At 44.0% G+C, this 14733-nt stretch overlaps 1 protein-coding gene across 1 annotated transcript in view; it reads left to right on the top strand.

Annotated features, from left to right (window-relative positions):
- ADAMTS12 (ADAM metallopeptidase with thrombospondin type 1 motif 12) overlaps positions 1-4986 on the top strand; it is a 381409-nt gene extending 376423 nt beyond the window's left edge. Inside the window, exon 24 of the mRNA XM_054489129.2 lies at positions 1155-4986. Coding sequence (XP_054345104.1) covers positions 1155-1333 — 179 coding nt within the window. The 3' untranslated portion in view covers positions 1334-4986. The remainder of the gene's footprint in view (positions 1-1154) is intronic.
- The last annotated feature ends 9747 nt before the right edge of the window (positions 4987-14733 follow it).

Genomic DNA, 14733 nt, shown 5'->3' with positions numbered 1-14733 from the left:
GACACTGCATTCATTTCCATAGCAATACTGCATAGCAAAGCACCCCGACACTCAGGGGTTTAAAACTACACTCATGTAATTTTTTCTTTTTTTAATTTCAATAGTTTTGGGGGTACCAATGTAGTTGTGGGGAATAACCAAAATTCACATTCCTTAGTGGCGATTTCTGAGATTTTAGTGCACCCATCACCCAAGCAGTGTATACTATACCCAATATGTAGTCTTTCATTCCTTACCACCCCCAAGTTTCCTCCCTGGGCCTCCTAAGTCTATTATATCATTCTTATGCCTCTGAGTCCTCATAGCTTAGCCTCCACTTATAAATGAGAACATATATTTGGTTTTCCATTCCTGAAGTTACTTCACTTAGAATAATGGCCTCCAGCTTCACCCAAGTTGCTGCCAAAGACATTATTTCATTCCTTTTTTTTTTTTTTTTTGGTTGAGTAATATTCCCTGGTGTATATATACCACATTTTCCTGTATCCACTCATTGGTTGACAGGCCCTTAGTTTGGTTCCATATCTTTGCAATTGTGAATTGTTCTGCTATAAACATGCATGTGTGTGTGTCTTTCTCATATAATGCACAGTCATGTATTTTTTGCTGAGCATCTATAGGTCAGCCAAGATTCAGGTGATTGAGCTTGGCTTTGGAGGTCCTTGGCTGCTAACTGTAGGTTGAGTCTAGGTCTGCCCCATGTGTCTCTTATCACCCTTGGTGGCTACACCAGCCAGGTTCTTCTTATGGTGACAGCAGAGGCTCATCAGGGAAGGCTTGCCCTCCTGCACATTCCAAGTGACTGCAGAGATCGTGTCTACTAGCATCCCATGTCTAAAGCAAGTCACAGAGCTGAACCCAAAGGCAAGTAGTTGGGAAGGATTCTCCACCCACTAGGCAGCCATGGCAAGGTGGGAATGTTCTGTATAAAACAATTACATGGGAGTGAAGAATTGTGACATAATTCAGTTTAGCATAAACATTCTGCACAGTGTCTGGTGCATAATAAACATTCAGTAGATGCCACCTATTATGAATTGTTATGACTCCTTTCTTGGTAGACATATAAAGTCTTACATTAATAGAATTTGTGCTTGTATATCTACAAAGGACAATCTTTGGACTTTTTTCTTATTCTTTTTCTCCTTCCACAGATTTACTTTGCACCAAGGACAAGCTGTCAGCCAGTTTCTGCCAGACACTGAAAGCCATGAAGAAATGTTCTGTGCCCACCGTGAGGGCTGAGTGCTGCTTCTCGTGTCCCCAGACACACATCACACACACCCAGAGGCAAAGAAGGCAACGGTTGCTCCAAAAGCCAAAAGAACTCTAAGCCCAAAAGGAAGCCAGCTTCCACCAGACTGCAGCAGCCTGCTGACCGTGACATGCTTTAGCCCTGGGAGCTGCTTCATTGAGGTTTTGCTTCATATATTTCAGGTTCAGCTTTGGGTCATAATGAAACAAAATCCACTGTGTTCCTCTAGCCACAGAATATCCCTCACAGGAGGCCTAGGCTGCCGTACTTGCTGCTCCCTGATAGGAAGGTGAAATAGCTAGGAGAATCAGGCAGCACCCGATATCGGCTCCTGGGAAAGATGCCAAGTTAGACAGATTTGTGAAATATTGTATTTTTGTTCTCCCTTAAAGATAAAAACAAAGAGACCAGCTTTTTCCCTGACTACCTCAAGAGTATCAGGCAACACTTACCCAGGGGACAAATAATCTTCTTAATTTATCTTGATGAATACCTTTCTTTTTTTTTTTCTTTCCTCCCTGCCTGGGGCAGCTGCTATTTAAAATGTCACAGTGGAGCTTTAGGAACATTCCTTTAATTCATCCAGGCAGAGGACTGCTTTCTTCACCCCATGTTCAACTAGGGCAGGAAGAAAAAGTGCTGGTTACATCCCTCAGTCTCTTCCTCCATCCCTGTAGGGCTCCGTATCTGGGCTGCTTAGCATCTCCTGCCAACCTCGAGACACTAGACTAAGAGGAAACAGGCATAAGAAACACAGCCTAAGGGGTTTAGGTCACTTACACAGAAAACACTTCTGGCTTGAAGAGCATTTCTATGAAAACTCGTAAAAAGCAAATGAGCAGAAATCAATTTCTTACTATTATGGAAAAGGAACTGTGTGCCTTTATTCTTCCCACTTTCCTGGTAAATACACACTCCTTCGCAGAAGGGAAAATGAGTCTTCCTGGCTGACTTCCTCCCTTCCTCCAGTCCCTACAGGGGGCCTGAGCTCAGGTCCCACCATTGTCTTGCTGCAGGGGGTGTATACGCAAAGACCACTATGACCAGCTCTAGGGCTGCCACCTGTCCTCACCTCTCCTCAGGTTGGAAAATGGAGGTTCCATATTAAAATATTTCAAAGAACTAGGTAAATTGTACTAAGTACAAGAACATAGTGCAAACTTCTAATCTAGAGAAAAAACATTTCTAAAAAGTATGGTAAAGAGGATCTACTCCTCAGTGTACTCAATATGTAGTCTTAAAGGTCTTTTACTTGGGGGAGAACAGGTGAATCAGGGAGTCCAAAGAAACTGAAATGAAAGTTAGAATGCTTGTTCTGGATGTTCCTGCCTCCCACCAGAAGTCAAAGTAGGCTTGGTCTCAAATTCAGAGCAAATTTCTAGACAAAGTGATTTCTAAGGGAAGGTACTTACATGAACTGAACCCAGAGAAAGAGAGTAAGTGGGTGGGTGGAGGGGCATAAGCCTCAAATGGAAGAAGATAGCAGAACCAATTCTTGACAGGGAGAAAGGCAAGGATGTGGCCTTCATGTGATGGGCAGCATATTTTCTGACTCATGCACAGATACACTTACTACTCTTCATGGAACACAATGTCCCATGTCTCCCTTTACCTATCCGTTCAGCAGAATGGTGCTATTAAAAAAAAAATGGTGCTAATATCTAGATGGTGGCAGAACTAATGTAAACATAGATAGGCATACAAATGGGTAAGTGTATGTGAAACTCTCTATATACATCTTCTGTTAAACATGTAATGGTGTTGCTGACCAATGCCAGTTTTATTGCTTGGGTACCTTGAATTTAAGATTTAATATTATGTGCTTTTAATTTTTTCCAAGCCATTAACATGTATTACTCTCATGAATTCCTGTGAAAAATAAAACAGTGGGATTGGGATGAAATTCAAGATAGACCAGAAACAGGAGGAGAGTACAAATGTTTACCTAAAGCCAGAGAACTTATTTCTAGATGATAATTACATCATTGTATTCTCTGCCTTTAAATATAAACATTTCTGGCTGATAGCAATCTCTGGTGAATAATGGTTTTCGAGGAGAGGAGACAAATTGTTAGTGACATGAGTGGAGGAGAATCTGATATTTACTAATGAGGCAGTTTGCAAAGACTGTCCCTGAAGTGTAGTGTAGGCTTTCAGGGGGATTCATTTAGTAAGCTAGATTGATTTAACCTGGTACTGTACTAGCATAGGGTCAAATACATGTCATCAGAGACCTGGGTATGACCAGGCTTACAAAACTCAGGAACAAACTCAGATTCCTACTGACCTCAACCAACTAAACTAGGCCAAATTTCTCCGTATACAAAATGGACCACGTTATTTACAACCCACGTGGTGGAGAAGATGGTAGACATGTGGAGAGAGTTTGGCCGGGTGCTCCATTCTAGGTCTTTTTCCAGTTTCTCAAAGGCAGAACATTGGCTCCTAATTATTTGCCATGGATATTTGCTTCCTGTACTGGAGCTATGTTGTAAGACAGCTGTGTGATGTCCATCATTCTTGACTCCAGAATGAAGACAGGGCTTGCTGTTTTCTGTCCTGTTGGTATCATCTGTTGCCTTGGCAATCACTCAGTGATGAGTCGTCAGTATTTTGACATGTCCCAGTTCTTGCTGTACAAGAGGGGACTCAGATCAACAGGAAGACTCTGAAGGCAGGAACCTGCATGGTATCTTACATCTTTGATACTTGGGTGCTGACATGAAGCAGAGTTGTTGGTTTACTTTATCTAGGCCCTTCTTTCTTCTCACCTGGATCAAGCAACTGAGAAGTGTATCAGGAGACACTGGATACATATCTCTATGAAATAGAGAGGGCCACCGCAGGGCCTGGTACTTAACTACATTAACATTCAAAACCCAGTTTGGTTTACGTTGTCTTTCACAGTAGTATATTTAGCTCTTCTCTGGAAAGTTGTGGGTTAATATAATTCTTAAACATGAAAATGTAATTAAACACACCATGAGAGAACAATATTCCAGGAGACTTAATAGTGATTACTTTCTTCAATCAGGAAATCGTTTCAGCGCCTCCTTTGTAGGAATGCTTTGTTTTGTGATGGGTTTTCTTAAAGAAGAGCACACCTCCGTCCAATCTCCTGAGACAGCCACGTCTCTGCTGAAATCCCACTGTGATGCTTTCAGATAGTCAGTGAATGTTTCTGATAACCTTCATCCAGTATCTGAAACACAATGTGAGGGATTATATTGTTTTAGATAATACCATCCCATTTAGTTGACTAAAATCTTCCAAACTCTGAAAGCTGCACGCTGCTACTCCAGAGAGTGCAGGTCTTAGCTCTTCTCCTTTCTGACTTCAAGATGAATCTCTGGGATGATGTATCTGGTGCTTGGTCCACAGTGATTCACTTTTGAAGGAGAGGCCACATGACATGAACTGCCTGGTGTTACAAACTAGCTAACATATTTGATGCTACTCCTGTTGTCTGTACTGCTTATTCAAGTATTATTCTAAGTTATGTTACTACAAAACATGGTGGGTAAAGCACAATCCTACCCATCATTGTCCTCCAAAATAATTGTATGACATACAGGGCCCAGCCCATTGCCCTCCCTGCATCTCTGTGCTGCTTTGCCATTTCCCCTTCTACCCAGCCTCCTCAAGGGGTACCCTGGTGGATATTTCAGTACTTAAAACCAGACTGTAATCATAACCTCCCTTTGTGTGGCACCAATAAATGGCCAAACTCATTGATGTTTCTGCGTGATTCTTCTACCCCTGCTGTGAGACTCCCACCACCCACCAGTGTTACTACGGATTTTAGCAACCTGGGAAAGGATGCTGTCAATTTGTTCCTCCCACACTCATTCCAGATTCCCTCCTACCCTACCCCTAGACCAGTACATCATCAGATGAGTCACATCCCAGGTGAGCCGGTCTCTTCTCATGAATGTGCAACAAGTGCCACAGTCCGCCATATGATAATCTGAAGTGATGCCTAAAATTCCCCAAAACACTGAATTCAACATATTCATGCTGCTCACAGCATAACCTACTCCTTCATCTATCCAAAGTGTAGGCTTAATGCTTAAGAGAAAATGACCCATCTCTAGAGGAATTTGCTTTGGGAATTCAATCCTTATTCAAAAATGGGTGCGCAGCTCAGTAAATGCAACTAGCAAAAGCAGAATTTGTACATATAGCGATAGAGTCTATCACATGGAATAAACAAAACCATAGAGGTAGGCAAGAGCCAGGTCTCTCCAGGTGATCCCTAGGATGTTTGAGGGCATGAATAGGAATAGTAGGAAATGTAGTTTTGGTCAAGAAGGCATCGCAGAGAGCCATGGATACCTCCCTGATTATACCTTAGAAATTATTCTATCTGTGACTACGAGATCTTTCTAATACTGCAAAGCCCAGCTCAAATGCTACTTCCCCTGGGACACCTACCCTGACCCTGCCAGAAAGACAGGGTCCGTTTTCCATTATACTCTGCTCCCACTATACTGGGTACATTTTCCACTAGAAAAGTAGCTCTTAATCGAGGGTGATTTTTGTTCCCCAGGGGATCTTTGACAATGTCTGGAGACATTTTTTGTTTTCACAACTGGGCAGTGGGGGAGGGAGGGAGTGCTACTGGCATCTAGTGAACAGAGGCCCAGAATGTTGCTGAACATTCTGTGGGATGACATTCCCTCAACAACAAAGAATTGTCTGGCTCATAATGTCAATAGTTCCAAAGTTGAAAAACCCTGCACTAAAACAATTATCACCCTGTAGTGAGTAGCAGAGTAGCAGGGGATCTTGGTTGAGTAAAACCAAGCTTTCATTAAAATTCAGACTTCTCGAAAGGACTGATGAGGTAGGTCAGAAACCCTCAAAAGGACTAAAAAATACATCAGGGTTCAAAGCACACCAGCTTGATTAAAGAATCTTGATGTTGAAGGGGATACAGGATAATGAGCACTGCTCAAAAGAGTCTTAAACCAGCCCCTGGGGACAAAGATGTTTTGATCCTAGAACTGGGGCAATAAATCAAAAGCAAGCAAAATGGAAAACTGGCGTGTTAGGAGTTTGGATTAATCATCCTCCTCTAATTGAGATTTCTAATCAAACTGAGAATAGACATAATCAGCCAGATCAAAATATCGGCTTCAGTAGTGGTGAAGCTGGCTTGGAGAGCATGTCTTGGGTGCAAATGGAAAAAGGGTTTTCCTACCCTTCACATCTGCCATTCCCCCATGGCAAGTAGCTGGAGATCTGCAGGCCTCCCTCCAGTGGTTCTCTGAGCTCCAGGCTTCAAGCTCAAGAGAGATGGGGATGGAGTAGAAAGAAACAGAGAGAAACGGACCACTCAACCTATTAACCTCAGTTAATAGGAGTCTCATGGCCATCAAACTTTCACCAACAGAAGCACCCTCTCCTGCCCTGGGAGGAGCATGTAAAAGGGTTATCATAAAGACCCCAAAGGGATATCTCAATACTATCCACTCTGGAAGTGGAGGATTCATGCCCCTATGGGAAAGAGGTAAGAGTAGCATGAAGGAAAAAGCTGGTAGAGGAAACATTGATTAAAAACTACCACATGGGCTGAACACAGTGACTCATGCCTATAATCCCAGCTCTTGAAGGCCGAGGTGGGAGGATCACTCCAGACCAGGAGTTCAGGACCAGCCTTGGCAACATGGTGAGACCCCATCCCTGAAAAAAAAAAAAAAAAAAAATTAATTAGCTGGATGTGGTAGTGTCCACCAGCAATCCCAACACTTTGGGAGGCCAAGGTGGGAGGATCACTTGAGGCCAGTTTGAAACCAGCATAGGTAACATAGTGAGACCTTGTCTCTACAAATATATATATATATGTATATATATATATATATATATATATATATATTTTTTTTTTTAATTAGCTGGATGTGGTGTTGCATCCCCGTAGTCCTAGCTACTTGGGAGGCTGAGGCAGGAGGATTGCTTGAGCCTAAGTGTTAGAGGCTGTAGTAAGCTATGATCAGGCTACTGCTCTCCAGCCTGGGCAACAGAGCAACACCCTGTCTCAAAAAAGAAAGAAGTATCAGATTTCAAGTTCTAAATAGCATAGATCCTCATTATTTGCAGTTCTATATTTGCAAGTGTACCTACTTGATAAAATTTGTTTGTGGCAACACTTTTGCAGACATGCACAGAGTACTGAAAAATTCCAGTCATCCTTATACATATGTTTCAACGATGAGATACTTTCCTGTTTTTCTTTTTCTTTTTTTTGTGACAGTCTTGCTCTGTCACCCAGGTTGGTGTGCTGTGGCACAATCTCGGCTGACTGCAATCTGCACCTCCCAGGTTCAAGCAATTCTCCTGTCTCAGCCTCCTGAGTAACTGGGATTACAGGCACAAGCCACCATGCCCAGCTAATTTTTGTATTTTTGGTAGAGACAGGGTTCCACTGTGTTGGCCAGGCTGGTCTCGAACTCTTGACCTCAAGTGATCTGCCTGCCTTGGCCTCCAAAAGTGCTGAGATTATAGGCATGAGCCACCATGCCCAGCCTTTTGCCTTCCTTTTCAAGGGCTGTTTAGTGCCATGTCTTTTGCATGTTTGTTTTGGTGATTTTTCTATTTCAAATGGCCCTCAACTGCAGGGCTACAATGCTGTCTGGTGTTTTGAAGCACAAGAAGGCTGTGATGTGCATACTAAAATTTGAGAGCCATTGGGTTAGAGTGATTTCCACAGAATACAGCGTTATATAACCATGGGGTTTAGAGGTGAAGCAGTCATAATGTGTTCTATTATTATTAGCCTGCAAGAAGTATGGTACCTGTCCAAAAAGGCTGTACAAGAATGTTCATTACAGCTTTATTCAAAATCATCAAAAACTGGAAACATAGCTGGCATCCATCAACAGACAAATGAATAAAGAAACTGATATATTTATTCAGTGGAATATTACTCAGCAATAAAAAGGAATAAACTATTGATACAGCAATATGAAAAAAATCTCAAAACTTTATGCTGAGTGCAAGAAGCTTTACCCAAAAGAGTACCTACTATATAATTCTTTTTTTTTTAATTGAAAAGAGGCAAAATCAGTCTACAGTGGAAAAAATTAAGAACAGTGATTGCCTCTAGGGGTTGGGTGGGGGTGAGTGTTGACTTGGAGGGGTGTATGGGACATTCTTAGGCTTCACCCCCAGAATTTCTGATTCAGAACCAAGAATCTGCATTTCTAATAAGTTCCTAGGTGATATTGATGCAGCTATTCTGTAGAATTACACTTTGAGAACCACGGCTGTAACCTAGCCTTTTCAATTGAAGAAACAGACACCTCTGGTGCCCATGTCACATTCCCAAAGGCCCATTTAAGTTCTGTATGTGCTCAAAGTCCCCTTGCTTCAAGTGCATGCCATGCATCTATCTGCCCTCTGTTCCAGAGCACCCTCACCTATGCACAGCTCTGAAGTGCAAAGAAGTTAAGACCACTGGGCCTCCCATCCTTCAGATGCACCAATCTGGGAGTATTCTGCATGCTTTGTATGAGGTCCCAGCATTGTTGAGCCCCAGTTGCCCACAGCAGCAAGCTGTATAACATACCACCAGATTTGCCTTTTCTCCTTCCTGTCTCACCCTTCCTACTCTCTTGCTTTTATTTCCTGAGATCACCTCCTAAATAAACTACTTGCATCCAAGTCCTTGCCTCAGGCTTTGCTGTGGGGAAGTAAGATATCTGGGAGGAAGCTGGGAAATGAAAGGACACTGAATATGAGTACAGGGGAAGTGTATGGGTCTGTTCTCATGCTGCTAATAAAGATATACCCAAGACTGAGTAATTATAAAGAAAAAGAGGTTTAATGGACTCACAGTTCTTCATGGCTGGGGAGGCCTCACAGTCATGTGGAAAGCGAAGGAGCAAAGGCACATCTTACATGGCAGCAGGCAACAGAGCTTGTGCAGGGGAACTGCCCTTTATAAAACCATCAAGATTTCATGAGACTTATTCACTACCATAATAACAGCATGGGAAAAACCCACCTCCATGATTCAGTTACCTCCCACTGAGTCCCTCCCATGACACATGGGGATTATGGGAACTACAATTCAAGATGAGATTTGGGTGGGGACATAGCCAAATCATATCATATAATGTCAGCATCTGACATTATCATAGAAGAGAAATATGGAGAACAATCGCCCTTAATGTGCTGTGTTGCCACCAAATCTGACATTTCCTGTTTGAACCTAGTGTGCCTACTTGATTCTCCTGAGAAACAGAATCTATCCACTCTTTCAGTCTGGTCTTGGTCAGGCCACAGCCCAGGGTGGTAGTGTGGTGTCACAGAAGTGAGTACAGATGAGTCAGTATCAAGCTCCATTCTTCTTTTTTTGAGAGGTGGGGAGTGCGGAGCAGGGTCTCGCTCTGTTGCCCAGGCTGAAATGCAGTGGTGTGATCATAGTTCACTGCAGCCTTGAACACTTGGTGAAGATCCATTCTTCTTACGGGACACTCATGCCCATTTCTCAGGCCACTCACTGAGTTCTGACCTCTCACTCTCCCAGATTCTGTGCCTGACCTCTGAGTCCCTTTGGGAGTCTCTCAATCACATTTAATGCCTCACATTGCAGAACTGGATTCTGCTTTCTTGGGCTTACATCACTTTGCCTTACCCTTGTCATTGAAGAAAAAGATTGGTTAAAACATTACTTCCCAAGCTCTTTACATATGGCACACAGAAAGATGATCATATTTGCATAGCCCACTGCAGTAACTGTGAACCACTAGCAGCCAGACGTGACCAGGCCTGACCACCCTGAGCTCCAAGGAGTTCAGTATCTCGGGCACACCTGTAGCCTCCATCCTATCAAGTTGTGTGGTTTTGACTCTGAATCCTTCCTGTCTTGAGCTGTCTTAATTTGATGCCTTATAGATCTAGATCTAAGGTATGTGGGGGTCTCTTTTGCCCTAACTCCCTCCTATATGCCAGGCAACCTTAAAATACACCCTTATCCCCAAATATTAATAAACACAGACTATCAATACTCACAGGAACAAGAACAATGGTGCTCTGGAATTCAGGGAATGAAGTATTGTCTACCCACAATGTACGAGTATTTGGGGACAGTGAGCCCAGCTTTGGGTGCCCTCCATTCTTTCACATCCCAAGAAGCTGGCCTGAAAGTTATCATCTCTGCTCCCCTCATTCTGTTCATGGTGCATCTCTGGAGTCTGATTTTAGGGAGTCTTCCAGGGAAAGGGAATTCTTCTGTCTCCTAACTATTCTGTCTCCTAGTTGCCTTCTTTTCTCAAACCTCTTCCAGTTTTGCCTCATCCAGACCCGTGCATCCATGGCCAAGCTACTCAATTCCATATGGCTCCAGGTCATCATCATTGCCTTGGTCACAAGCTTGGGCCTGACTCTGCATCAGCTGTCCCCTGGTGACTGTCTTCAGGAAGAGAGAAACTGCTCAACCCTAACAACATGGGAGAATCCACAGGAAAGGAAGACCCTTGTGAGGAGAAATTAGAATGGTAGACTGTGGTGGTGCTGACTAGCTAATAAGCAGGAACACGTTTCTCCAACTCCATGGAAATAATTGCAAATGGGTTTCAATGGTGGGAGCCACAGGGGACCAGCTTGAAGTTGGGGCTGCACAAAATGGCAATTTGTGTTCCACTGATGGTCTTGCATCTGTTTTAGATCTCAGACAATAGAGTGAGCTAATGAATTGTGAGATTAAATTAGCTCTCCTTGGCTCTTGTGGATTAGAAAAAGAATAGTTTTATATTGCTGGGGGGATCAATAGCTCTTTTATGGCCTTTTTGCTCAACCAAAGAGCAGAACACTAAGTAAAGTCTCTTTTGTCTGGTGGTTGGGGACAGACACCTCACTGAAATGTGCATCTGAATCTCAGAAAGGGAAGCACGCTGACAAATACACTAGGATCAGAAGATGCACGCTAGCAAATACACTAACATTTCTTTTCTCCTTACTTAGGGAGACACAACTCAGGAAGCAAGAAGATTATTGTTAAACTAAATTATCGGATTACTGGAAGCAGGAAAATCAAAAGTGAAGGTGGTCAGCTGGGCATCTCCCTTGTAGGGATTTGGAACTGACTTTCCTGGTCTCAGGAAGCCCAGTTCACTCATTCACTGAGACAACCTTATTGTAGTAAAGAGCTTAATTAACACAAAGCCAGCCAAGTGGAAGGACTGGAGTTTCATTATCACTCAAATTCGCCTCTCCAAGAACTCGGAGACTAGGGTTTTATGGATAATTTGGTGAGCAGGGAGCTGGGGAATGGGTGCTGCTATTTGGTTGGGGATAAAATCATGGGGGTGTGGAAAATGGTCCTCAGGAACTGAGTCAACCTCTGGGTGGGGGCCACAGGACTAGCTGAGTCACGAGTCCAGGGTCTGAATGGGGTCAGTTGGTTACCAGAATGAAAAAAAAAATCTGAAAAAACATCTCGAAAGACCAATCTTAGGTTTTACAATAGTGATGTTATCTATAGGAGCAAGTGAGGAAGTCACAAATCTTGTGACCTCTGGCCAGAGTTTCTGAGCAGTAGGGGATTGTAGAAACTATGCCTGCATATAAGCAGAATTCAGGCCCTCCCATAATCCTAATCTCATGGCCTTTCATTGTTTTACAAAGGCAGTTTTCGGTTGGAGCAAGGAAGGGATCCGTTTTAAGGAGGGACTGTTGTCATCCTTGCTTCAAAGTTAAACTATAAATTCTTCCCATGGTTAGCTTGACCTGTGACCAGGAATGAGCGCCAGCCTCTGAGGCTAGAAGCAAGATGAAATAAACCATGCTAGACTTATCTCACTGTCATAATCTTTGCAAAGTTGGTTTCAATCATACCCCTAGAAATAGAATAAGTTGATATTTTGGTTTATATATGAGTTTCTTGTGAACTTGGTTAGTGTATGTTAATCCTGCTAAATCAGAGAAAATTTTATTTCTAAAGCTGCCAAAACAAAGGTCAGACCTTGAACTATGGTTGACACATTCCCCACAAAATGCCACTTCTTGAGGCCCAGTGGGAGCAGCCATCTGACCACCTACTGTGACATTGCAACCCCCACTCTCCCTGGTCTCACTCAGCAAGTGAGTGGTAGGGATGTTCAGAGAATTCCAATGTCTAGCATAGCTCCCAGCATATAGTAAGAATTTCATACCTTGTGGAAATCATCTTTTCTTTTGTTCGCCCATTCATAGAAAAGATGTCTTGAAGGAGGAGGAGGCAGCAAACATAAAGAGTTGGGGTAGGGGAGAGAGGAAAAGGTAAGAACACACAGGTCATGCTCAGGGACAAGAGAGCAGACGATGGGGTGGAGAATGTGGTAGGGTGTGTGTGTTGGGGTCATGGAGAGGAGTTGAGGAGTAAATATCAGAGGCCGAAGTGCACAGATACAGTGTCCTTCCCTGTCCATGCACCGTGGCAGGAGACTGAGGGCACAGCTGGGGCCATCTCAGAAGGGACTAGGGTGGGTACTTCCTTCCTGTGCTTGCACTAACCTGAACCCTCCTCTTGTCTCTGCTAATCCCAGCCTGTTTGCAGCTCAGGGAGTGAGGAAGCCTTGTGCCAGGGGCTTCTCCAAAGTTGTGTATGGTTTCTCCATCAGGCAGGTGGTTGGTGTGCTCCTGCCCATCCTGGGACCTGAAAGATGCTTGTTCCAGGTCTGCTCCTTAGGATCTTGAGGCCTGGGGTAAGAGTACAATGGAAGAGCCACTTACCAAATGTATAAAGGTTTAAAAGTCATGAAACAAGCTACATTCTAGGCCTGGCCTCTGTTCTCATCCAGCATCTCACAGCCATCTCCCCAAGGATCAGCCGTGTGACTGAGAGGCTAAATTAGCTAGCGCTGGGCCAGCCCTGCCTCCTGAGAATTTGGTGGCTCAGACCCAGGTCTCCAAGGTGATGACTAAACCCAAATCCCTGATGGAGACTGACCTGGCCAAGCTCCCTAGGGAGTCTGGAGAGGTAGGTTCCTTGCTCCCATGCCTCACTTTTCCACCTCATAAACTGCAACAATTCTGAAAACCTTCCAACAGTATCACATGGGCAGAGAAAGAGGAGGGAGCCAGTTATCTGCAGACCTGGTCCACCCAGGCCCTAGACACTCACCATGGGTGCTATGGGGTGGTGAACTATAAGCAAGAGCACAGCTCTTTCCCTGGTTTCCTTGGGCCCAGCCTGTGATTTTTGCATCCCCAGCCTGCACTTATAGGCTATCAGGCCCATACACTTCTCTGGCCCGGGGAGCCCAATGTGTGTATTGTATTTTGATGATTCTTATTCACTCAGTCTGTTACAAAGGTATTTGCATTTGAGCCTTTTGGAATACTGGCCCATAGAAAGCCAGGCTTGGGGCAGGGGCTCCTGTTGCCAGGCCTAGAAGCAGTACTTCACACTCCAGCGTAGTTCACGAGAATTTCCAACTATGAGCAGAGTTGCTTGTGGGAAAAGGACCTTGTGGCCAAGTAGGGTCCAGGCTTATCTTGGGCGGTAGGATAGATGAACGGCTGGGAAAGTTGTTGGCATGCTCCAGCCCCGAAGCCCAGGTTTCAGAGGGCCACTCAGGAAGGCAAGCTGTTAAGTCATGACTGACTGGCCAGAATGGGATCAACAAATTAGAACCAATGTTTCTTGAGCTCAAATTCTGAGGTGTGCTTCCACCCCACTTCTGGCGCATCAGCCTCCACTCCTGCCTAATGACAGGAATGTGATTCACAGAGGACCGAGAAACAAAAGACATGGGCAGAGGGGCTATATGGGCAGGGCCTATTTCAAATGCACCAATTATCAGGCCGGGCACGATGGCTCATGCCTGTAATCCCAGCACTTTGGGAAGCTGAGGTGGGTGGATCTCTTGATGTCAGGATTTTGAGACCAGCCTGGCCAACCTTACAAAACCCATCTTGTCTCTACTAAAATGAAAATAAAAATTAGCCTGGCATGATTGCACAAACCTGTAGTCCCAGCCACTTGGGAGGCTGAGGAAAGAGAATTGCTTTAACCCAGGAGGCAGAGGTTGCAGTGAGCTGAGATCATGCCACTGCACTCCAGCCTGGGCAACACAGCAAGACTCCATCTCAAAAAAAAAATCGAGATCAAATGTACCAATTATCTTTTCTCTGCACTCAGACAAAGAAGCTAATTATCACTGAATCATTAATAAACTGTTGGGATTTCACAAAATGTTCCCACATTTCACTCCAGGAAGCCAAACTCAGTAACTCCTTATCAAGTTATCAAGCATGATGTATACATCTGGGGATTCAAGTAACAGCAGGACCATTTGGGACTTTGCTTCTGCTGTTCCCATATAGGGATTTTCGGGAATTGAATGCCCAGAAGGGATTTCAGGACCAAGTGCCAAGAGACAGCATATCTGTTACCTCTTTCCACATCAGTAGGATGGTGTTAACAATATTTGGCCTACCTCAGAACTTCTCAGTGTGGCTGGGGAGCTAAAACAGAGTAAAGGAAAGGGCCT

This window comes from Pongo pygmaeus, chromosome 4 (assembly GCF_028885625.2).
Source record: "Pongo pygmaeus isolate AG05252 chromosome 4, NHGRI_mPonPyg2-v2.0_pri, whole genome shotgun sequence".
NCBI lineage: Eukaryota > Metazoa > Chordata > Mammalia > Primates > Hominidae > Pongo > Pongo pygmaeus.
This window is presented reverse-complemented; position numbering and strand designations above follow the sequence as displayed.